The 26507-nt window shown below is 42.7% G+C and overlaps 1 protein-coding gene across 2 annotated transcripts in view; it reads right to left on the bottom strand.

The window, feature by feature from the left end:
* Rfx4 (regulatory factor X, 4 (influences HLA class II expression)) overlaps positions 1-26507 on the bottom strand; it is a 142557-nt gene that overhangs the window by 5717 nt on the left and 110333 nt on the right. For both annotated transcript variants that reach the window (XM_013019412.1, XM_013019421.1), the window contains 4 exons: positions 19529-19648; positions 18937-19098; positions 6208-6370; positions 3797-3935 (listed from right to left, as the gene is read on the bottom strand). In XM_013019412.1, coding sequence (XP_012874866.1) covers positions 3797-3935; positions 6208-6370; positions 18937-19098; positions 19529-19648 — 584 coding nt within the window. The remainder of the gene's footprint in view (positions 1-3796; positions 3936-6207; positions 6371-18936; positions 19099-19528; positions 19649-26507) is intronic.

The raw sequence follows: 26507 nt of genomic DNA, 5'->3' as shown, positions 1-26507 counted from the left end.
ATGAGAGGCATGACTGGAATTTCAACCAGGGAACCCCTATAGTCTCCAATCTGCAGCATTATGGGTTTGTTGTTTTGTTTTGTTTTGTTTTCCCTTTGACCCAAGATGCTCTCCCCAAAGTGAAGTACCATAAGCAAACATTTAGCACCTCTGGCCCTGGATTGGTTTAGACCAGGCAGCTGGGAAACCTGGGAGAGATGGTGATTGGCTGATGAAGTTGGATCCAGGCCATCAAGATGAGACATGAACTACCACCTTCTGGTCCACTTTAAGTGTATTTCTCAGCCATACAACTTCCTGTTAATCAAACTGCTTTGAACTCTAGAGTTACAATGCACATTCATGGCTGCTGATAGGGCTGAGGTTCCGTGGACATGTGGCTCAGAAATGTTTCCACCCAGTAGTTCAGAAGTGAAAAGAATTCAAGCAGGGCTGGGAGGAGTACCTTTCTTTGCATTACCCAGAAGTCGGTGGTGGTATGCAACCAAGTAGGACCAACTAGGGCAGGCATATATATATATATATATATATATATATATATGCCTGTTAAAATGACTTCCAGCATAAAAGGCTGGGATGCATAAAGCAATCTGACAGAAAATAATTTGCAAAAGTCACTCTGGTGCTGATGAACAAGTGCATTTCTTTAACTGTCAGTGATTTTTTTTTTTCCTTTCAATTCAGACTGATGGTTTTCCCCAGTGAGTCTTCTATAGTAGAGTGTGATATTCATTTTCTCAGGATGGGGCAACTTGACCTCTGCTCCGCAAAGCTAAAACTAATGAGCCCTGCAGTGGGGTTTCCCCTGTACTCTCTCCCTTAGACCAAAGCACTCATAAAGAAGGAAATAAGGTATCTGGGGTGTATGCTTTATCTCTGTGATAACTTGATACTTACTGAGAGTAGCAGTAGAGATTAGCTTCTGCTCTCCAGAGCAGGGTAGTTAGTTTCAGGGTCACAGGCTTTGGGGCTGTGGTTTGTCGAAGTTGGAGAATTTGTGTTTGAATTTGTGCTTTAAGCTATTTACTGCATAGATGGCATGGCTTCACTGTCATCTAAGGCTGAGTCTCATGTTTAACAAGTGGAGGGAAAATGCAGTCTTCCAAAAGTTGAATAAGTCTATTTCAAAGTGACTAGAAAAGTGTTTGTTGTATGAGTGGTGTGTGTGTGTGTGTGTGTGTGTGTGTGTGTGTGTGTGTGTGTGTGTGTGTGTTAAAGATCCTTTGTCCTTAGACAGGACCTCCCTTAGGAAAGTGACATTTTTGACACTGACTTCATCCACTGATTTGGGTAGAGATGAGAGATAATTAATTTCTGCCCACCTTACTTTATAGATGGAGACTAAGCCATGTACCATAAAGTACAGCACATACATGCATTTCTCTCTTTCTCTCTCTCCTCTCTTCTCTTGCTCTCTCTCTCTCCCTCCCTTACTCCCCCCACCCCACCGTGTAATGAGAGGATGCCAGAAATCTTTGACTGAGAATCACAAGGCGTGATGTTGGAGAGGCTGTCTCAGGCCCTAGGGCCTTTCACATCTCCTTCACAAAACAGAGGGCTCCTCTGTGGACCTTGGCTTAGTCTCTGGGCCCTGCCATGGAGACCAGCTATTGAATGATGGTGCTCCGGTTAGGGTCTACTGTGTCTTCCACAACTGCAGACCTATCTTTGATCACCAGGGTCTGCATGCTTTTTATGGCAATGGCTTTAAAAAATATCATCCCTGAAAACCAGCTCTTGACATTTCCTGGGGGTGAGTAAGGAAGGAGAGAAGATGATGCCTGGGCCTGTGGCTTGGTGCTGTTGTCTCTTGCTGGATGCAGGCTCTTGCTCCCACAGCAAGCTTGCCTCTGCCTCCTTCCCCACTGTATTCTCAGGGGCTGGGGCCATACTTGTGTACAGCGGGCCCCCAGAAACAATACGAGGAAGGAAGGAATGAGCAAATGAATGAATGAATGAGCTGCCTAGAGTGTGCTCCAGGACCATGGCAATCATTCTGAGTCATGCCGCAGATCCCGGGGAGAAGCACAGACTCTGCTCTCGGGAGAGGCAGCACCTACGGAGCTGGCATCTATGTGTGACGCAGGTGGAGACCTATAATGAATGCCCTCGGTAATGGTTTGGTGGAATCAACTTCTTGGCTTGTCTGGGGATTAAACTAGGGCTCCCCTGGGTACTGAGATGGAAATCAAAACACACGCCTGTTTGCCCTGAGTGCCCAAGTATTGTGGATACATTCTCCTCCGTGCCCTCCCTGTGAGGCAAGTCTGTATGCTGACAGCTGATGCAATGTGGGGCCTAGCCTCCATCCTGCAGCCTCTCTCCTAGCCTCCTGCAAGTGCTTTGGAGCAGGACTCCTTGCTTCTGCCCGTCTTTTCGGGATCATCCTCTGGGATTCCTGGGAGCTCTCTTTCTTACACATAGCTTGGATTTTGCTCTTCCCTGACTTAAATGCCGCCATGGCTTCCTGTGCCTGTAGACTAAAACAAGCATTCTCTGCTTTACCACACCATGGGCTGTGCTGACGGCTCCTTCCATAGGTTCATCTGCCCAGTAAGCAGTGAGGCCATGTCAGATTGGCCACAGAGGGAGTGTTTGTGAGCCTGGACAGGAGTCACATTGCCTAAGGTTCCAGTGCTCTAGCAAGTTACTCTGAGACTCACTTCCTCTTTGGTAAGCATTATTTAAAGGATGTGGAAAGCTCTTGGTGCAGAGCCTGGCACATGCTAAGCGGCCAGGGAAAGTTAGCTCATCTTTATGATGGGTGCCATGTCCTGTAACACGGAGATATAGACTTACTCGTTGCCTTCAAGGAGCTTGGGGGTCTCCTGTCGACAGGAAATTGAGCTCATTATAGAAAGTGTGACAGAGGAGGCCCAAAGAGAGGCTCAGGAGGAAGCGCAGGAAATGCCACGACGGCTGTGAGATGCTTGTCCTCAATGATAAGGGAGAAAACTCCCGGGAAGAGAGGAACAACGCCTACAAAGACATGGGAGAGTTTCATGCTGACAAGACAACTATGCACAGGCTGGGGCAGCTAAGTCAAGGGGCCTCCGAAGTTAGTGGGCAGGCTAGAGAGGTAACAGTGATGAGAAACCTGCGAAAGAACTGATCTGGACCTTGAAAGCAATGATGGGCTAGAGAGGGAGTGCTGTGGTCAGCGCTGAAGTATAGGGGATAGGCCAGAGGCAGGGCCAGGCTTTAAAGACAAAGAGGCTAGAAATGCCAAAGGCCTGTGCTGAGGCCAAGACGGCCAGGATGCAGAGACATTCAGGATGCAGAATTGAAGGGAGTTAGAGGCAGAGTCCAAGACCAAGAGAAGGCCTAGCACTTGTGTCCCAGGTACAACCCTGATTTGGGGCTACCTCAGCAGCAGAAGGCTGGTTCAGCTTGTTAGATAGGGAGAAACCCAAGGAGCTATAGCGTCTTGAGTGTCCATGACACAGGGTGTTGTCCATTTGCAGAGGATTCTTCTGGATAAGGTTCTAGGTGGGTTGGGTAGACCAGTGAGAAGGGTCAAACAGAGGAGAGGACCAAAAGAGAGATACCCAGATAAGTGAGAGGAGGTGGTTTGTGATCTCTGGCCAGCCGAGTGCCCACTGGGCCAGCCACCGGGGATTCCCACTGAGGGCTAAGCCAGGGCTCCCCTTGGGAAGGCAGAAATGGTAATGATGAAAAGATCGTTCTCTCTTTGGGAACCATGGGTCACACATGCTCTCCCAAAGGACTTATTAACTGTGTTCAATTAACTGGACTGGACCACAAGTGCATGGAGCCAACAGGCCCACTGGCTCACCTGTGCAGAACTCCTGTGGTAAGGGGAGTAGTGGAGAGGGCCAGAGATGGCCGTGTCGTGAGGGAGGGCCGGATACTGGCTCTGCATTGGGTGAGGATGCTGGTTGCCATAGCTCCCATAGTTATAGCTTCCCGTGTACCTAAAACGCAGCGAGCATGTTGCATAGCGTGAGTCATAACTGGGAGAACAAGTCAGTCTGACAACTTTATAAAATCAACCCTTTTTGCTGTTGTTGTTCTTCCCTCCTCCCCCCCCCCCGCCTCTTCCATCATTCTTCTTTGTTTTGATTCCTACCATCTCCATACTTTGGCCTTGTTGTGACAGTTTTTAAACCCCAGGTTGACTTTCCTTCTCCCTCAGTACCCTCAGGGACAGAGCTGGAGCACTCAGGGGATGGAATCCAGCCCAGAGCAAAACGTAACTCGTGCTGGAAACCTTCCTGTTGCAGTCCCAAGCCCCACATTATATCCTGAAGTCAAGGAAGGAAAGAAGAGAAGAAACTGCTCTAGGATTTGTGTTTTCTGCAGTACTAAGGCCTCTGCTTGGCCACTATGGACAAGGATGTGTGTTTTCCCCCATTTCTGGGGGAAACACTGTGATGGCTGCTCTGGAGTCCCAGGCCCCAGTTCTAAGCCAGGCTTTCCCACTTTGTAGCAGTGTGCTCTCCGGCTACTCACAACCTGTTTGTTGCATTTGCAACAATGGCAGGCAGGGTTATTCTAGAGAGCACATGCGTGATGATCTTTAAAACCATAACCTATTATTATCACGCCTCTCCTTCTTAACATCTTACAGCAAAGAGACCCATGGCCACTCTGGTGATTCTTCTGCCATCTGTACAGATTCAGAAATCTCTAAAACAGCTTTTCAGAGGCCATTCTCAATGAGTGGAAAGTGCTCTAAATGTCTGCCCCGTTGACAGCTATGGATATATACAAATCAACCATAACCCAAGGCTTGTGGCATTTGTCTACACCCTGCTTCTTCATGCCAGACCACCACTGTAGAAGCAACCTGAGGAGTTTTCCTCTCCCCATCCTCCTCCTCCATCCAACAGCTGCCTTGTTGGAACCTGGCCTGGGAGTGCAGGTGAGACTACCTGCATCCCATGGCAGCATCTCTTGTGACCATCAGGAATACTCAGTAGAGCTGGGCCCTGGTGGATAATGCCTATAATCCTAGCTACTCAGGAAGCTAAGCTCTGAGGATATGAGGATCCTGGTTCAAAGCCAGCCCAAGTAGGAAAGTCCATGACACTCATCGCCAAAAAAACCCCAAAAAAGCCAGAAATAGAGATGTGATCAAGTGGTTCAGAGTGCTAGCCTTGAGCAAAACAGCTCAGGGACAGTGCCAAGGCCCGAGTGCAAGCCCCAGGACACACACACACACACACACATACACACACACACACACACACACACAGAGAAAGAAAAAGAAATAAAAAGAATGGTCTGTGCCTTCTGATAAAGATTGTCTATGCTACTGGGACTGTTTTTTTTTTTTAATGGATTGTGCTTTATTCACCAGAGCAACTTTTGTTACTAAGACTTGCAAAAAATAAAGTTTTGATTTATATATTCAGGGTTACAAAGCATTCCCTGAGTGGAGAGTCACTGCCCAAAGGCAGATTTTTATTTATGTATTTTATTTTTTGCCAGCTCTTGGGTTTGAACTCAGAGCCTGGGTGCTGTCCCTGAGCTTTTTTTTTTTTTTTGTCTGTCATGGGGCCTGAACTCTGGGCCTGGACGCTGTCCCTCAGCTCTCCAGCTCAAGGCTAGCACCCTACCACTTGAACCACAGCACCACTTCCAGCCTTTTTCTGCTTATGTGGTGCTGAGGCGTTAAATCCAGGGCCTCATGCATTCAAGGCAAGCGCTCTACCACTGAACCACCTTCCCAGCCCTGTCCCTGAGCTTTCTTTGGTCAAGGTCTGAGCTCTACCACTTGAGTCTCAATTCCACTTCCAGCATTTTTTTTTTTTTGAGGCGAGTGTTTAATTAGAGATAAGAGTCTCACAGACTTTCCTGTCCAGGCTGGCTTTGAACCATCATCCTCAGATCTCAACCTCCTGAGTATGTAGAATTACAGACATGAGCCATTGGTGCCTAGCCTGAGTGAGGCTTTTGAAGGCCACAACATGAACCACAGGCCATGCGGGGGAGGTGTTGGAGCGGGGGTGAGGTCGGAAGAATATGGGCTTTGCAATGGGACATGCTCACCCTGGGGCCCCTCCATTAGTCACCTGTAGGGACACTGGAGTTTGATCAACCCTGTCTCTATTTCCTTATCTGTAAAATGGGACCACTACCACCTCCCTCCCTCCCCCCCACCCGGCTTTCCCCCCCCCCCCGGTTGTGGTGGGATTAGATGAGATGGTGCCAGGTACCTCAGCAGCCTGGGAAAGCACCTACCCGTGCTCCTCTCTGTGGGGGTAGACTGGTATCCTGTGCGTGGCAGAGGAAGAAGGCACGTGGGTGCTCCTCATACAGGGCAGCTGCTGGGAGTTGTCTGCTGGGGACCCAGCAGCCGTGGTCACCGTGTATGTCAGAGACCACGTGTAGGACTGCATTGCTCCTGTGGAGACAGATTAAGGTGCATTGTATGCTGCCGTGCTTTTCCTCATGATTCTGCAGTGGCTTCCCATGAGCCTGAAGGACCAAGGTCAAGATCTCCACAAGGCTTGTGTGTCTCTGGCACTGCTGATCTCCCCTGCAAGCATCCTCTGGGCTCCTCTGCCTTCCTCATAGCTGGTCAATTTGTAAAAAGCTTTCATTTTTGCCAGAATACCACAGGACCTTTGCACTACAGGACCTTTATACATGCCATTATTCCTAATTGGAATCCTTGCTCCTTTTTTTTCAAACTACTTTGTTAGACAAGATAACGTGTCTCCTAATCGCATACCAGATGAGCTCCCTCCCGGCCTTGGGTGCATTTTCGTGGTGCCTATTGCAATCTGCAATCCTATACCTAAATGGAATATAATTTAATAAATGCCTCTCCCACAGATGGCAAGCTCCATGAAGACAGGGGTGTTTCCCTGTTTCGCTCACTATTTGATGCTTCAGAACTCAGTACAGTTTGTTGGCTCAAAGACATTCATTAAAAATGTTAAGTGGGTACCAGTGGCTCATTCCTGTCTATAATCCTAATTACCCGAGAGACTGAGATTGGGAGGACCACGGTTCAAGGCCAGCCTAAGCAAAACACTTCATGAGACTCCCTCCACCCCTGCCCAATTTTGTGGAAAAGCTGGACATGGTAGCATACACCTGTCATCCTAACTATGGTAAAAAGAATCAATAGAGGCATCACGGTCCAGTCATGCCTGGGCAAAAGGCAAGACCTTTTCTCAAAAATAATTAGAGCAAAAGAATGTTTAGAGCCCGATTTAAGTGGTTGAGTAACTAACTACCTAGCCAGCGCTATGGCCTGATTTCAACCCTTAGAACCATCCTCAAAAGATGCTTTCTAAAGGAAGAAAAGGAAAAGGAAAGAGAGGAAAAATGGAGGTTGGGGCGGTAGGGGTGGGGGAGAGAAAGGAAGGGAGGGAAGGAGGAAGGACAAAAAAATAATCTTGGGACAGGGTAGCCTAGGCCAGCCTTGCAAATTAACTTTTCAGCGCTTAACTCAACAGGTGTTAAGGATCCAACAAATTGCTTTAAGCAAACTTAAGTAGATTATTGTGGCTCTGCCTACCCAGGCCTTTTTGAAGATTATTAGACAGTGACCTGGGCTGTGACCTATTCCATACATATTATTAATTCCATTTATTTCCTTTTAATTGGGTATCGCAAAAGTGCTAAGGAACCGGGGGAAGGAAAAAAAAGACTGACAAAATTAAACACCCTCAGGATGGTTAGAATTTTATAAGACGGTATTGTCTAAATGTCATTTAAGAAATCTCGAACAGCAATAAAATAAACTTATCAGACAACTTAATTCTTAATAAAGTTGAAAATAAAAGAGACTCTTGGTATTTATTGGGTATATGTTTCCAAGAAGCCAACCACTGAGGAAAAATCATGGATGCTCAGGATGCATCTAAAATTACTCAGGTTTACCTCAGATACCCTAAGTGTGAGCACTCATAACCCAAGTTGACATGGAATAACCTCTATTACTGTTATGAAAAACACTGCCGTACACGTGAATATTGCTCACCCCAGACTGCATCTGTCACATAATCTTTATCATAAATACCCGCGGGTGCTTGCTTCATTTTTCTCACAACTCACCACTAAAGAAAAACTACCTACCAAAAAATCTCAAATTTTTCATGTTAGCACTTAAACACATTTCGCATTTACTTTTCTTTTGAGGGCTCTGTTTGCTTTTGGGGAGGCAGTTTTTCCACAAAATGAAGGACAGGCAAGCTCTCATTAGGTCACACAATGCTTTAAACACAACGGATGAAAACTCTGGGTTGATGCGCGCACAGGTAGGTGATCAGGTGCAGGAATTTAGAATAGTTATTTTTGAAAATTCTTTCCATGTTTCAAAAATTATTTCTTGACCACACTTTTTCAAAACATTGTATGATAAGTAACACACACACATTTATTGTCAATATAGTGGCAATAAACTCAGGAAGGTGGGAGGAACAGGATGCAATATCCCCTTGTGTGTAGACAACTGGAGGAATTGTTAAGGATGGTCGCTGCTCAGTGATGTAAAAGAGAAACACTGGGCTTCTGTGTGTTTTCTGCAGCATCTCCTTCCTTTGTCTTCCCAGAAGAATTTTAAAATAGCACCAGGAGTAGCTACACAAACAGCACAGAACACGGCAGAGTCGGCAGGAGAGTGCTGTGTCAATCACATGGCAGAATGTCTTAAAGGAATGCGGAAATGGAATCTTATTTTCAGTTCGCTGTGTTTATTTTTATTATCTTTAAGTAGTTGTACAAACGGGTTTCAATTCAGCATCTTGATCAATGTCACCCCTTCTGTCATTCTTCTCCATCTCTCACAACCCCATCCATTTTCACATATGTACCATTGAATATTATAACGACATCCACCCACCCTTCCTCTCTCCATTCATCTGTTCCTTTTCACTTAGTCTCTTCGACTCACAAAACAACACATGTTCTGGTTTCCTGGGGTTCATTTTGTTAAACAGTAAGTTATTTGTTCAATTGATAGTGTCATCATTGGGATCTGCCCTGTGTATGACATACATTAGTATGTTTGTGTCTAACACCCTTTGACCCTCTATATAGTTTCATGTATGTGTATAATTTAGAACTACATATGAGAGAAAACATGGACCCTATGTTAATTATTAACAGAGCCTTGTAGAAAGAGCCTTTGGGATGTAAGTAATGCCCCCCCCTTTAATGAGGTGACAGCAATTAATTCCAAGAACACAAAGAGATGACCACATTTAGTGGGCATCTACTGTAGGCCAGGTACTAGGCTAAGTGCCTTAAAAACATCTGAAGAAGCATTAGCCCCTGCTCATAAATGAGGAAACAGAGGATTAAAGGCCATTAGAGTGGCCAACATCAAGAATTAGAACAATAACAAATGCTGGTGGGGATATGAGAAGAAAGAACTGTATTTCACAGTTGGTGGCAACGTGAACTAGTACAACTACTCTGGAAGGCAGTTTGGAGGTTCCTCAAAAAACTAAATGTAGAGGGCCGGGCGCTGGTGGCTCACGCCTGTAATCCTAGCTACTCAGGAGGCTGAGATCTGAGGATTGCGGTTCAAAGCCAGCCCGGGCAGGAGAGACCTTGAGACTCCTATCTCCAATAAACCAACAGAAAATCGGAAGTGGCGCTGTAGCTCAAGTGGTAGAGCGCTCGCCCTGAGCTGAAGAGCTGAGGGACAGCGCCCAAGCTCAGAGTTCAAGCCCCATGGCCGACAAAAAAAAAAAAAAAAAAACTAAACGTAGAACTTCCTGATGGCCCAGCCATACCACTCTTGGGTACCCACCAGATCACTACAAGTCAGGCTATGGTAAAGACACCTGCACATCTGTGTTCATTGCTGCACTGTTCACAGTAGCCACGTGATGGAAACAGCCCAGATGCCCTTCAATAGATGAGTGGATCAATAAAAATATGGTACGAAGACACAATGGGATTTTACTCATTCATTAGAAAGAATAAGATTATGTCATTTGCAGGGAAATGGATGGGCCTAGAACAAATCTTGTTACATGAGGTAAGCCAAGCTTAGAGAGACACACAGCATGTTTTCTCTCATATGTGGAAGCTAGATCTGAAACTGGACATAACCTACACAGAACTCGAGGCAGTCACAGTCTAACTAAAGGAGGAACACAAAGGTGTAACTTCTGTGAACATTTAACATACTATTTATTGAAACAAATTCCAGGAAATGGAAACATGAGTTTTTGTTGTGGTTGTTGTTGGTAGTAGTAATGTTTGTTTTTGCGTTTGGGCTTTTTTCTTTGGGGTAAAGCAAAAGAGAGCGCAGAAAGGAAGAGAGTTAAAGATGAACGAATGCAATCATGGTATGCAGAATACACTATGTGCAAAATGAACCATGTAACTTGTGGGCAGGGGTTGGGTTGCGGAAAGTGGGGAAAAACAAAGGAAGAGGAGACATGACCCCGCCCCCCAAAAAAAGAGAAAGAAAAGAAATAGACTCATTACTTGACTTACGCACGACATGCTAACCCTTCTGTACAGTACCTTAATAATAACAAAAAAATTATAACTTAAAAAAGAGGTGGGGAAGTGGGAGGCTTCTTGTCTTTGGGAGCATATCCTTGAAGCCAACCGTGGGAACCCAGATCCTCCTCACTCTCTTTACTCTGGGCCACAAGGTGAGCGGTTCTACTTTTCCATGCTTTCCTGCCACCATGTGCCAACACAGGCCCAAAGCAAGAGGGTCAACTGAGCATGGACTGAACTCCCTTTAAAACTGAGTTAAAGTAAACGTTCCCTATAAGTCGATTACCTGAAACATTTGTTATAGTAATGGGAAGCTGACTGACACAACAGGGATGAAGCATCACCCAGCAGTAATTTAGTCCATTACAGTAAACTTCTAAACACACTTTCAGCGTGTGGCAGTGTGGCTGAAAATGCCCTTTCTTCCTGCTTTTGGCTGCTACATCTCGCCCTGTCTCACTAAAGATAATGACGGTGGCAGGCGATGTGCTGGGCATCTTGTATTAGAGCTGCAGGAAGATCAGAAGGGAAACTCGGAAAAATGATCACAGCTCAGGTGACTGGGTTAGCAGGTGCCCTCTGCTGTGTCCGAAACCTCACATGAAATATTACTTGAATAGCTTTGATTATAACAGGCTAGCTCTGGGTGGCAGGACTGGGGATGCTTTAAACATGTTTTCTTTAGCTGTATTTTTCTCTACTGGATGTGCACAGCCTCTGTAATCCTTAATGAAATGCATTATAGATTTCACCTCTGGAAATGGAGTTGGGAGTGTGTGCTTGTGCATGTGCATGTGTGTGTGTGTGTGTGTGTGTGTGTGTGTGTGTGTAGTTTAAGAAATCAATGAGCCTACCATAACAAGCAAGTAGTTAACCCTTGAAGCCCCTGGGACCTCAGGGGAGTAGGCCAGGTCAGCACACATTTAAAAGGGGAGCAGTTAAGGAGAAGTAGGAAAACGTCACAATAACCTCAGCCATCACCTGAGAGAATGCAGGGGAAAGTTACTGCCGTATGAACCCCTGGGACACAGCAACTGTTCATTATTCATCTCTGTATCCCCAACAGAGGGTCTGCCAAATAGTAGGTGTTCAGTAAATTTTTGTTTAACTGAACTTGTTGTTGCAGGAATAAATGTGGCTAGAAATAGACGTTATCAAACAAAAAGCTAGTGGAACTCCTAGAAAAATGGGCCCCTGTGGTCTAGGGAACAAAACCTCTAAATGGCCATGTGCCAGCAATCTAACGTGTCCACTCAGGCAGGCTTAAGCAGATTAACACCTACTGGCTTGGGTGAGAAACCCTTTTTGCCTGGGGAGCAAAAAAGAACACCCCTTGCATTCCTTCTCCTACCCCTAGGGACCTCCAGTGAGAATTGTGCTGTTACTGCAGCGTTTTAAAGGAAACCAGTGAAAGAAAATCTGTGCTTAATTTTTTAAGATGACTCTAATGCTTTTCATTTGCTGGTGAAACAGTAACAACCCTTTCCTATTTGTCTAATTCCCTTATTTTCTCAAATCTCCCAGACACCACAACATTCGCATATCCATGTTCATTTAAAGTCTGAGGATAGTTAGTGGTGGATGCCCTTCACCTTTCAGAATCCGATAAAGATACCCAACGGGGCAGCTGCACTGAAATTGTAATATGAGAAGAGGGGATAATTTTCTTCCCATGTCCCAACAAAATATTCTAACTGTGTGTGAGTGAGTGAGAGAGAAAGAGAGAGAGAGTGTGTGTGTGTGTCTGTATGTGTGCTGTTACAGGGGCTTGAACTCAGGGCCTGAGAACTGTCTCTTAACTTTTTTGCTCAAGGCTGAGCAGTCCACCACTTAAGCCACAGCTCCACTTCCAGCTTTTTTGGTAGTTAATTGAGAATAAGAACTCACTAGGGCTGGCTTCAGACTGTGATCCTCACATCTCAGCTGCCTGAGAAAGATTTTTAATCCTCAGGTTTTGTTTGGGAAGGAGTTTTTAGGCACAGGACAGGAGAGGAACTTGGCGTGGAATAGCCTGTCAATAATGGTTTGTTGTATACATGAATGATCATCCAACATGAACCAGAGCTCATGGTAGTTTCCTTTTTTTTTTTTTTGTGGTGGCCTCATGCTTGCACAGAGGTAGACACATTACTGCTGAGCTGTACCTCCTGCCCTTTGTGGCACTGGTTATATGTGAGATAAGAACTTAACTCTCTGCCCATGGACTCCGATCCATCTGTTTTTGGACTCCTGGACTGCGATCCACCTGGTTTTGGCTTCTCCTATGTGGGCTGATAGGTATGGAATCTTTCAGACCGGGTGATCCTCTCAAGCTCAGCAGGGCTTAGGATAACTAGTCTACACCACTGCATACAGTATGAGCTGAGAAAGGGTTGCTCAAACTTTTCTGCCTGAGCTGGCCTTAAAGAGTGATTGTCCTCTTCTCAGCTTCCCAAGTAGCTAGGATTACAGGTGGGAGCTACTGGTTGGTGGGCTGTTAGGTTTTTTTTTTTCATATATTGACTCATTTCATCTTCAGAGCAGCTTTCTGAGATAGTGTTACTTCCTTTTTCAGGAGAGAAAATTGAGGCCCTCAAAGTTAAGACTTGCTCAGGTTATATGGTAGAATGAGGATTTGAACTCAGATCTGCTGAGTTTCCAGGTTTTCCATATCCACCATTCTTCACAGACTTATGTGCATTTCAACTCCTGGAGATCATGTTATGATGCAGATTCTAAAGCAGTGGAGCATTTAGTATAACAAGCTCTAAAATGATAATAATGCCTTTGATCCATGGCCTACATTCAGCCCACATTTACATTGCTTCTGGTCGTACATCTTCATTTGTTGTTGATTTTGTGTGTGTGTGCAGCATTGCTAATTAAAGCCATAGCCTTGCATATATTAAAGCAAGCTCTCCACAACTCAGCTATATCCTCAGCCCAGAAGTGGTGATATTTTGCTAATGATGTGCTTTCTAAGCTATCTGGCTACACCTTTTCCTTCATAGCTTGAACCAAGTAACTTGAACCTTTTCCCACTTGGGTTCTATGAACCATCATGGATGTTTCTCTCAAGTTTCCAGCTCATCTAAGCCTTCCTTTTTTACCTGAACTTAAAGGATTTAAAATCAAATACAGTGGAAAATTTAGTTCTCAAATAATCAAGAGCTGCACATGGCTAGTGGCTTGTTTTAGATAGCTAGCATTTAGACAAAAATAAAAGCATCCAAAAAAGACTCAGTGCCATCATTGTAGAAAGCTCTGTTGGGACGAATGTTGCTTGATTTCTATGATACTAAGCATTGCCTACAGCCTTCAACATGGAGACAGGGGAAGAGTGCACCTACCTACAGCTGTTATCTCCATGTGTCCCATTGTCTGTCTACCCTGATCCTCAAGTGGATGGGCTTAAGGAGCATATACCAATTGCTCCATGGTCAAAATCTGATGGAAAAAAAATGGCTAGGAGCAGCAATTGTGTGGGGGAGGGGGGAGGAGAGAGAGAGGGAGGGAAGGAGAGAGAGATGGGGAATTCATGGTGCAACCTCCGCCTATCTCTGCAACTTCCTCTTCTGTCCCCTTAGGTAGGTACACAGGTCAGTCCTCACTATGCTAAGCTCTCTTCTGCCTCAGGCCTGTGCTTGTCCTATTCCCCTCTGCCCACAATGTGCTCTCCCACACACAGCTTCCAGGTGGCTGGCTCCTTGGGATTCCTCGGGTCTTAGATCCCCTTAGAAAGGCATTGGGTGACCACCAACCAAGGCAGATCCCATTTTATATTTTTCATAACACACTATTATGTCTACTTATAGCACTTATGAATATTCAAAATTACATATTTACATGATTGTTTACTTCTTCATTGACTCTGTGTATGTGTGTGTGTTGGTCCTGGGACTTGAATTCAGGGCCTCAGTGCTGTCCTTAGCTTTTTCACCCAAGGCTGGCCCTCTACCACGTGAGCTACAGCTCAACTTCTGGGCTTTTGGTGGTTAATTGGAAACAAGAGTCTCATGAACTTTCCTGCCCAGGCTGGGTTCACACTAGGATCCTCAGATCTCAGCTTCCTATGTAACTAGGACTACAGGCATGAGCCACCATCTTCTGGCTGCATTGACCCTTGCCCACTAGAGACTAAATACCACAAGGGCAGCAAATATTTCTGGTTTTTGTCACCTCTGTACTCCCAGGGCAGTGCACAGATTAGACAAAGACTCCGTAATTACTGAATGAATGAATCAATGAACGAAGGGGCCACTTCCAGGGTCTCAACACCAAATCAAGACTTGATGGTGTGGAGTCAAAGGGTTCATTAGACACTATGTTTCCAGTCCCTGTTTATTTCTCCTCATTCTATTCCTTTAAAGAAGAGGAAGGAGCTGGAATGGAAAGAGGAGGAATTCACTGTAAATGAGTCACTAAGGTCTGCCATGGCCCACTCAGTTTAGCCATCCTGGGAATAACTGGGCTTTTGTTATTGAAAAGGCTAGGGGTCAGTTATCTTTGTTACATCCTCAACTGCTGTAGAGAAACCGCAGCTGGGAAGGCCAGATGTTCTACAGTTAGGGCCATTTATGGGGAGTTTGCCTCTGTTTCATTAGGCATGCTACCATCTCAATCCTTTAATTTGCTGGTTTTGTGTTGCAGGGAACCCACAGTGGGAAGTTGAAGCCACAAGCTTAATAGTTAACTTTTATTGTCATTGCTGAAGGAGGGAATGTTTAAAATGACATCATAAACCAGAGTTTTAGAGCCTTTCTGCAGCCCAGCCCAGAGAGAGGCAGAACTTAACATTTTGCTTGAAATGACATTAAAGAATTGCAAGCCCTATGTCATGTTCAGTGGATTGATTCATTTGGCACCATTTGACAAGTTCCTTGAGGAAAAAGAGCCCATTTTTGCTACAGTTAAGGCTGCTGAACTTTGCCTGACAAGCTCAAAAAAAGGGGTGTGAGGGGGTGGGCAACAGGTAAATCAGTGGATTTTAGTTTGTAGGAATCTTTTGAAATGAATTCCTTAACTAGTCTTTTTATTTTGGCAATATTGGGGCTTGAACTCAGGGCCTGAGTACTCTCCTTTAACTTTTTTTTTTCTTCTCAAGATTGGCATTCTACCACATGAGCCATAATTCCACCTCTGGCTTTTGGCTGAGTAATTAAGAGATAAGCATCTCGTGGACTTTCCTTCCCGGGTTGGCTTTGAACTGCAGACTTTAAATCACAGCCTCCAGAGTAGCTAGGATTACAGATGTGAGCAACTGGTCTTGAAACTCAAGACTCCCTGAACTAGTCTCTTACCATGGTGTTTCCGTAGATGTTAGTCAACCCCAATCAACATTGGCCATATATTGGATTCAATTTTTGGTACCTGAGATTTCCTTCCCTTCTCTTCTTCCCTTTCCCTTTCCCTTTCCCTTGTTTTCCCTTCCTCCCCTTAAAAACAAAGAACAAATACACTGTTAAGAAAACCTACTGAGACATACTAGACATAGCTATGAAGAAGCCAAGTGGCTGTTTTCCTAATGAGTCACAATTCATTATCGGTACTACTTTGTATTCCTTAGTCCTTGTGTATTAAAGGATGGCAAAAGGTTATGTGTAATTGACCAAGTTTTGCTTTGTGTTCACAAAGCAGAGGTGATAGTGTTCTCCTTTTCATAACTGAAAAATAAGGAAGTGTCTATTTAAAGAGGGAGACATTGATTTGTTGGAGACTCGCAGGCATCTGATTGGCCTGGACTCCCAACTCGTCAAAGCTGGTAATACATCATTTGATCAGTGCTACTCAAGGGTATGCTGGACACCCAACAAAGTGAACTAGGTCCCATGAAATGTCATCTAAAGTTAAAAAGCATTTTTAGCAACAGTTTTGGGTTTTGTAAGTAAATTTCTCCTCACCTTTTCTATATTATTTCTTGCTTCCTGGTTTGGATCCTTTAGGGGAAAAAACATTGCTTTTCCTGTTTTTACTGTAAAATACTTGAGAAACTTTTTGGTAAATAAGTGGGATATAAGTCAAACAATCATTTAAAAGTGGAAATAAAAATTAATTGGGCATGAAAGGCATATGCTGAGTTACTTTTTTTGAGAAAATAAAAAGATGTGGCAAATTCCTTTTGTAAGATTTACATAATAATTTTCCAATTTGTGATATTGTCCCAAGGAAGTATGGACAAATTTAAGAAGCCTACAACAATACATTGTCTAATTTTAGGTATAGATCATAAATACATAATTTGTCCACTGTAACAAGTCTGTAAAACTATACATGTTTGTATTTCCTAGAAGACTGACCCATAACATGCCATGATCCAGGTTCATTTAGCCATGGACTATTTCACAAGTGGTACTTGAGAAAAATATTATACATAGTTTTTTATGTAGGATGACATTTTTAATACTCCCTGGAGATAGTCTGAGAACAAAGCTGGAATGTGCCAAAATCTTCAAAGCTTACAATCATCTGACGAGAACCTGTTTCACATTTGTATTTCTATGAAGCTACTTTTATGACTCGAACACATTGCACGGAAGTCTCTGAACGCACATTTATGATATTCCTGTGGCCTTTACTATTATCCCACCTGCCATACCTTGCGGCCTCCAAAATGCAATGAAGAAAGCCAGACAAACTCACTAGGCTGGATGGGAATTATGAGGACCTAATAGAACCTTCCTGAACGCACGTTCCATCCTCTCATTTCCGGAGAATCCCCTTGTTTGATTTGCTACCACACTGTGAGAAGTGTTCAACTTGCATTGTTTTAAGCTTCATAATGTCTAACTATGTAGTTGCATAATGTCCCTGTTTACTTCAGAAGTAAGACAGCATGCATCCCTAGTGATGTTTCCGATTATTCAGATAAGTGCCTCTGGGCTATTCTCACTCTTAGGGATCTTGCCTGGGGAAGGTAAGAGATCCAGGACAATTCCAAGATCAGAAGAACCCTGGAGTGGCTGATGAGCTGCAAATAATGTTGAAATTCTTTTCCCTTTTTGTTTTCATTGAATAAAATCAGCCTGTTCATCAAAATTCCTCTTCTTAAGCTTGCTAAGTGATACCAGCACTCTAAAGAGCTACACCAACATAATTTAGTGGGCAGTTTGGAAGTGAGCAGATGGAGGTGAGCGGTGGCCTGAGAGTCACTGTGTCTGCTTTGAGAGGTGAGGAGAGCCTGAACCAGGGGACACGTGTGAGATGGGAAGGAATGGATCGGCCTAGATTTAGTCAGCTAGACTGGGGAGGCGTGGGAATCTGTTTCCCTTTGCTAGCTGGGTGTGTGCTGCTTTCAATTTCCCAGCCTCTCTTGCAGCTACTTGAGACCATGTGATGAAATATAAGTGGAAGTGATGTGTATCACCTCAGGCTTGTAAGAGAATGGGTTTTCCTCCATACCAGCCTTGCTGCCCTGCCAGGTAGCTGCAGATTTTATACAACCCAAAGATTGAGTCTAGCTGGTGACAGTAAAAAAAATCACTTGCAAGCTTGTTGAACAAGATTGCTGGGTCCAATCCCTGCAGTTTTCAGATCAGTTGGTAAAAAGGTACTTATAAGGTGTTTTCTCATTGCTATGACACTGGTCTGTGGACCACACTTTGAGAAGCCTGTCCTGGGGTCTCAGTGGAGCCTATTGTTGGAAGGAAGCAGTACTTCAATGGTTGCCTTGTTTGGATAGAGTACTCTGCCAGTACTGTGTTCAACCATGATCTTTGGATCTATTTGTTATAGCACCTTAGCCTATCCTAAATAATAAAGGAGTTGAGGGAGGCGAGAGGCTTGAAGCAGATACTCAGTTTTGTTAGAATGTCATTTGAGACTAAATATTCCATATTTTGTACATCCATTATCCCATCAACAGACACTCAGGATCTTCCCATCTTTTGGCTAAGGGTGACACATGTTAACGCTGACAAATACAAATATCTGGGTCTCTATTTTCGGTTTTGTTAGGTATGAGTTACTCTACAGACTTAGGTGACTCTGGGCTATGAACTAATCCTGAGAATTCTGTGCACATCTTGGCTATGTGGGTCTCCTGTCAGAGCAGCCCCAAAGAAGCATCGGTCTCCCAGCCAAGGACACAGCAGCTCTAGCCTGGCTCATGACCAACTCTATTTACAACCCCTGCCCCACTCAGGGCTGCCATGTCTTAGCATATGGCTTCTGTCTGTGGTCCCAGTGTAACGGCTTGAGTTTGGGTTCAGGCTGAATTCCCTTTCTTATGTATAAGAATACCTGTGTATTAAGCTTATATCAATTCGATCATTTCAGCAGTAGAGTTTTTTTTTATCATGTACTTCATCTGCCAACTTGAAAATAGCAGCAGATGGAACATATAACAGTGAATAAATCAGTATCAGCAAGTCATCTACAAATCCAAGATGATACTAAGTTTGGGCATTACCCTTTGTCTTTTGAGGAAAAACAAGCCCCCCACCCCCACCCCCCCCGCAAAAGCTCTTGCTTTCCATACCCATTCCCCACCAACAGCTTTTGAAACCCTTGCATTACCTGTGGTACTGAGGCCAGTGTACTCAGGGGATGGGTTGCTGGCAGGGGATGAGGGAGGCGGCACCTCCACAGATGTAGCAGATTTTGCTGGAGAGAATGATGGCACTGGGGATGGGGTTGGGGGAGCAGCCTCTGTCAAGACAATCTCCTCTTGGGCTTCTGCTATGAATAGAAAAGAAAACAGCGGGTTCTTAAGACCCATATGTCAAAGAAAGTTATCTTTAAAGGACTTTGAAAATTACTTTGTAATCTGTGTCCTGTCAGCACTCCCTGTTTAAAGTCCTTGGGTGGTTTCCTATTGCCATCACAGCACTGAAGACCATCCTCATAGACACACATGTCCCCTTCAAGAGGAAAAAGACAACCTGGGTTTCATGACACCATAATGAAGCTCTTTGGAATACAGCATTAAGGAAGCACAGAGTTGGCCAGGCTCTGGTGGCTCACGCCTGTAATCCTAGCTACTCAGGGGGCTGAGATCTGAGGATCACAGTTCAAAGCCAGCCCAGGCAGGAAGTCCGTTAGACTCTTATCTCCAAAAAAAACCACTCAGAAAACCGGAAGTGCTGCTCCCTTTGAAAGACTGGCTTACCAGTGCTTCCTTCTCCCTTCATGGCTCGCATGAGTTCATTGGCCTGCTCCTGACAGTGCAGAGATTCCAGTAGGTAGAGTACGTAGTCATCAAACATCAAGTGAATTAGATGAAAGGATCCTGGTGAGAAAGAAAACTCATGACATCTCCTGTGTCCCTCTCCACCTAGTCAACAGCACATGCAACTGTGTTCTCCAGGGATGTTTTGAGAATCTCACTTCTCTACTCCATTATGGGCAGGGGGGTCTCTTCTCTGCTGTATTCCCACTCGATTCTATTAATTCATTGCTCCATCCATATAACCCTCACGGAGTCATCTTCCCAAATGCTGCTGAGCTCCATACACCAACGGGCTTCCTCCTGACCCCGGGACTCCTCACTTTCCCAATGTTTATTGATGTGTTGTCACACATTTCCACTCCTTTCACAAACATGCCTCAGGTATCCCATTGGCCTCTAAGTAGAACTATGATATATCTCATGACACTCCCTCATCCTCTAAAATGTCAAAAATAAAATAATACTTATTGAGCCTTTTCTCTCTGCGATCACTCTATAAGCCATTATAGATTCATTATTGTTTTTAATCCTCATTCATCAGCAGCTACCAATGTGCCTGACACAATTCAGGGAGTAAAATTGAGATTTTATACTTGCAGTAACTGAGTTATTTCCCAAATTGTTTCTGAGACTTCTTTAGCACATGGTCCTTGGAAAACATATTGAACTGGAAAGATTCTGTATTTTCATGCACTACTTTTCATTTTCAACATAGGGTAATTTCAGACAAGGGGATGTGAATGGTCATTTTTATTTTTCTTTTTAATTTAAATTTTATTATAAGGTGATGTACAGGGGGGTTACTGACAGTTACATAAGTAAGGTAATGAGTACATTTCTCATTTTAAAGATTTTCTTGCATGCTAGTTTCTGTGCCTTTAAAGTCTTATATCTCTGGCACTCATCTTAAAGGGAGGATATTTCTATTCCTATTCTTCTCATCTCTTCTCCCTCTCTCATCCTTTGAAATGTCAAAAATAAAATGATATTGTTTTAGCCTCTGCTCTCTGCTCTCACTCTGTTAGCCACTGTAGGTTTATTATTGCTTTTAATCCTCATCATAACTTGTGAACTAACAAGGATCTTCTTTGACAAAGGAAGAAATTGGGGCTTAGAGAGGCCATGTCACTGGTCAAAGTCACTGAGTTGTTAAGTGGCATGACCAGGCTTTGAGCCGAAGACTGTTCCTGACCTTCCTCGCAGCTATTATGCAATCAAATGGTCCCCACCTGGAGGGATGACGCCAACATTGCAGAAGAAGGACAGTGAGGAAAAGGACATTGTAGAGGCTTGGTAAATGGCAGCGATGGCTACTATTCCAAGAACCACAAAATGTAGCATCAAAGAAGTCAAAAGACAGCAGTAAGTACTTAAAAAGAAAAGGTATCCATGACAAAGAAATCATTTGCTAGGGGTGTGGTTATAAGCAACATGGATAGAAAGAAACAACTATGAAATGCTAAATAAGAACAGAACACCCTAGAAGATTAAAAAAATAGCTTGAGGCTAATTAGTATAGGCAGATATCTTGGAAATTGTCTACATACTCAACCTTATCCCCTCATTTGCAATCAGCCTTTGAACAAGTGCTTACAGAGCTATTGTCACCTGTTGGCCATTGTGCTGTGTATTGAGGCCCTGACTTCACAGCAGCTAGTGTCCTTAGTGAATGGAAATCCATCACTAAGGTTATTGGGCAATAAGTAGCTCTGTGCCAGCGTGTCATGGCCACAGGGGCAGTGCCAAGTAGAAGAAAGGAAAATAAAAGGGAGATACAGAAAGATTGGTGAGAGAGAAAGAGGGGGGGGGAGAGAAGGGAGAGAGAGAAAGAAGCCATCATTCTCTGCTTTATTTCTGTCTTTAGCATTGTTACCATCTATCAAACTATGCATTTAACATTTAAAAAAGTTTTTATTGTATGCCTTCCTCCACCAGACTGTACTCTCCACATGCAGGGATTTTTATCTGCCTTGTCCCCTGCTCTCTAATAAGCAGTGCCAGACACCAGTAGAAGCTCAGTGAACATTTGTCAGAGGTGTGAGTCAAATGAGCAAGTATTGACTAACTCTACCACATGTACTGGGTGAAGTTCTTTGAATTTTCCAGCAGTATTATGAAGAAGGTATTATCATTTTCAGTTAATAAAACTGGCTAAGTGAAGGTTCAGGGGTTTGAAAAAACTTTCCTAAAAAGTTACAGAGCCTGTGATCATTAGATCCTGTGAAGCAAAAAGAGATCAGGATAAAGACTACAGGGACTTTTCCTGTTGTGATATGGTAATCTAGTTGGCTGGGTTTTACAGCATCTAACAATGTACTTCTTCCTATGAAAATTTTTGAACATTTATGGAGAAGTAGAGAATTTTAAAATGAACATCTCTACACTTGCCATCTAGCTTTATAAAATCTTAACATGCCACTTCATTTCAATCAGATATTTTAATTGAAATGATGAAACCATCCTGTGCTGTCTTCCTTAACCCCTAAGTCCACCCTGAGTAATCATTGTCCTGAATTTGTAATTGATTGGTCACATGCATTTTATATTCTCACCACAGTTATTTATAGAACCACAAATAATATATGGCATTGTTTTCTAACTGGATGGAAATGGCATAATAGTTTATCCAGCATTCTGAAACTTGCTTTTGGCATCTTGATGTGTTTTAGATCCACCTATATAGACTCATAGTTTAGCTCTAGTTTAATAGACACTCACTGAATAGATCACATTTTATTCATTCTCCTGTTTACAAAATATAGGTTGTAGGCACAAGGAGCCATTTGAAAGTGGCTGCAATGAATATTTAAAAAGAATCTGTTTCCTTGGGTCTAGGATTAAAACTATAGTTGATGGGTCCAAGGGAACTTATATCTTTTGTCTTACGAAGATAGTGCCAAATTGCTCACCAAAGTGGTTGATGCTTTTACCAGTATTGTATAACATTAAATGCTTGACAGTTGGAAGTATATCGAATACTGTCATCCTAATTTACTCTAATCACTCATCTTTTTGTACAATTTCTGTCCATTCAGAATTCCTCTTTTGTGAGCTGTTATTGTTTACTCTTATTAATTTCTCATTTTTCTCCCAGTATCACCCCCCTTTGGTGATACTGGGATTCAAACTCAGATCTCTGTGTTGGCTAGGCAGGTGCTCTATCACTTTCGCCATACTCCCAGTCATTGGAGTTACAGTCTTAAAAATACCCCAGTCATTGATGGTATTTGGTTTATTGTGTATCCTGTATTTTAACCCTTTGATACTCATATGTGTTGTAAAATCCATTCTCCATAACTGTGGCTTTTATATTTTAGCTTTATTTATGATATACTTGCTAGGCAGAAATTTAAAATCTGAATGTTGTCATCCCTAGGATAGTTGCAGTCCCACGAACTGAATTGGTACAAGGAGAAAACTTAAGTTGCAAATGAGAAATTGAGCAATAGCAGAATGGGCACATTATTTGGAAATCGAGAATAACAAGGAAATGAGCTAGCAGAGTAGGGGTGATTAACCTTGCCCATCACTGCTAGAGTGCCACACTGATTACTGAATAATAAACTTGCCTGCCAGTAAGCAACTCCTATACCTTGCTCTTTGTTACATCTATAATGTGTTTACTAGTTTACTTTGGCTTTTCCATATGTATTTTAAGAGATTATCAAAATCAAAGAGAAAAAGAATCCTAAAATTTAGGCTGACATTCCATTGAATTTATAAGTTAACATGAAGAGAATTAACATCTTTTTGAGGTCGAATTTTTTCCAAACATGAGCATGAAGTATTAAATTGCCTTTAATTTTCCTCCCTGAAGATCTTAAAATAATTTTTGATAGAATTATTTCTTGATATCTTTTAGTCTAAGTTGCTATTCTGACTGGTTATTGTGAATCTAGCTTGTAAATTATCTTTCCTTTATGAGCAATCATAAATAGACAATCATCTATGCATAGACAATTTTGTGTTTTCTTATTGATTGGTTAAGATCTCTAGTGCCTGTTTATTTATTAAATAGTATTAAAAGGAATTTCTGTTTTTTCATGACTTAAATGGGATACATCCTAAAATTTCACCATTTAATATGATGCATATTGCAGAGTTTTGGATATTCTTTAATACTACACAAATCCTCTTCTATTCCTAGTTTGCCAAGAGTTTTCTTAAAAATTATACTTAAGAGCCAGGTGCCGGTGGCTTACGCCTGTAATCCTAGCTGAGATCTGAGGATCGCGGTTCAAAGCCAGCTTGGGCAGGAAAGTCCATGAGAATCTCTCCAATAAACCACTAGAAAACCGGAAGTGGTGCTGTGGCTCAAGCGGTAGAGCGCTCACCTTGAGCTGAAGAGCACAGGACTAGCGCCCAAGCCCAGAGTTCAAGCCCAGCAACCGACCAAAAAAAAAAATCATACTTAAGAGCTAAATGGCAATCAAATACTTTTCTTCTGTATCTAGAGAGATGATCATATTTTCCTTTATTAATTTACTATGTCAATTAGCAGCTTTTCAGATCTTGAATCATATTTGAATTTTTTAGCATAGACCTGTTGATCATGATTTTTGTTTTTTTTGTTTGTTTGTTTTTTGGGTCCAGTCGTGGGACCTGAACTCTGGGCCTGGGCACTGTCCCTCAGCTCTTCAGCTCAAAGCTAGCGCTCTACCACTTGAGCCACAGCGCCACTTCCAGCTTTTCTCTTTTTGCTTATGTAGTGCTGAGGAATGGAACCCAGGGCCTCAGGCATGCAAGGCAAGCGCTTTACCACTGAGCCACCTTCCCAGCCCCTGTTGATCATGATTTTTAAAAGTTAGCACTGTCTTTTATTTTAAAACATTGCTAGCATTTTACTTAGAAACTTTCATCCATCAAAAAAACATATGGTTCAGTCACAGTTTTGTTCCTCTCTGTTCTTGTCAATATTGAAATTGAGACTAGTTACATAAAGAAAGAGGCAAGAATGATTGCTTTCATTCTTCATTATTATTCTCTTAGATCCTAACTTTTCACATTTTCATGTTTCTTTTCAAAAACTAAGAATTATGTTTCTTTTAAGTCTAAGAAAATGTACCTGTAAAAATATTTTTATCTAGTGTTTCTTGAGGGAAGAGTTTTTTTCATTTACTGTGATTATTAATTTTTGCTGCCATTATATATTTTAGCTGCCATTATATTTTGAGTTTTTTATTTACCCATTTATTTTCTATACTTCCAATCCTTCTTGCCACTGCTTAATTTTTCATATTCTTCTATGTTTTCCTTTATAAAGTATAACTCTATTCTCTTAGTGATGATCACTTAAGTTATCAAATAATAAAAATACAAAAGTTCCCAACACAGTCTAAAACGATTGAGTATTACATAAAGCAAAGACCTTGACATTAACTTTTCCTTGAACATTCTCTTTCAATTACTGTTAGCTTTATTCCCCCTACAAATTGGTTTTACCTTCTTAAAACACACATAATGATCCATTTGAAGATTACAATCAGAAGTCAATTAGTTATTTACATATTTCACATATTTTTCTCATATGAAAACCAGGCCCCCAAAGTCCTTTATATGCCTTTCATTGAAAATTGGGGAGGGGGTTATCTGTGTAACCCCTTTAAATCTTGGTAGGCCTGTGACTACTGGTTGGACCAACAGAGTATAAAAGAAGTTAGACCATATCTGACACTGGTTCCTTCACCATTGGGACAGTCTCACATGAGCCCATGTGATCCTAACCCACAGAATCCACTAAGATAATCAAATAATGGCTGTATTCCACTCAGCTTTGCAGTAATTTCTTACACAGCAACAATAACAGAATCATTGTTACTTACGTAGCAGACCTGTCTGTCACTTTATTGTTCTTCTTGCTGAAATGTATCCTTTAATAGTTCTTTTTTTTTTTAAATGAAGACCTGTGGGTGCTAAATTTTCTTAGTCTTTGTATAACTATGTCTTTCTGTTGTCTTCATTCTTGAATTATAGTTGACAGTTTTTATTCTCAACACTTCAAAGACATTACTCCATTGTCTTCTGGCATCCGTTATTGCTTGTGGCAATCTATTGCTCTTTTTCCTCATTGCTTTTCAGCTTAAAATGCTAAGCCATATATTTAAAACCACTAATGTGAATAAAAAATTTGTCTCCATATGAGACCAGAGTAATTGTGGTAATTAAGTGTAGATTTTGTGGTCAGGATTTTAAAACAGAGTTCTGCCACTTGCCACCTTGACCCTGGGGAAGAATATTCTCCAAGCTCCTTTTTATACCTATTTTTACCTGCTTTGCAAAGGTAACATGATCATGAGAATCAAATGATAGTATGTGCTTGCTACATATTTGTTATAATAATAGTCATTAGCCTTTCTTGTCTCATTAGTGTGTCTAATCTTAAGCAAGTCCTTCAAGTTCCAACTTTACATCCTCATCTAACATATGGAGGATAGAAAGGGACTCGTGGTAGATAGCAGGAGTAAAGGAAAAGGCGCCTGATATTATGTCCAAAGTCTATGAGGCACTTTCTAAGTGTTGTTATAGTTGTTATTCAGCCAAAGAAAGGCAGAAGAGGTAGGGTAGTAGAACAGAAGGAGTACCCACGACACTCTGTGCCGCCTCTCCTCGCCTCTATGGGTCTCTGCTTCCTCTCCTGAATACAAGGAAAGCAGTTCCTGCCTCTTGGTGTTTGGTGAGGCCCTGAGTGACATTGTAAACAGAAAGGCCCTGCAGTTTAGCTGGTTCTGCATAATAGAGAACCAGGTCAGGACATCTGTGTACAGAAAAGCATTCTAGAAGGCCACCTAGGCCCTGCCCAAGTGGGTGAGCTTTGATACTAAGCCAGAAAACAAAGCATGCAGAAAAAAATGAACCCTAGAAGCGATGTGCAGCCGTGCCCCCTCAGCTGTCATGCTGGGGTTGTTTCCCAAAGGGTTTT

The sequence above is a fragment of the Dipodomys ordii genome, unplaced genomic scaffold (assembly GCF_000151885.1).
Source record: "Dipodomys ordii isolate 6190 unplaced genomic scaffold, Dord_2.0 Scaffold3, whole genome shotgun sequence".
NCBI lineage: Eukaryota > Metazoa > Chordata > Mammalia > Rodentia > Heteromyidae > Dipodomys > Dipodomys ordii.
This window is presented reverse-complemented; position numbering and strand designations above follow the sequence as displayed.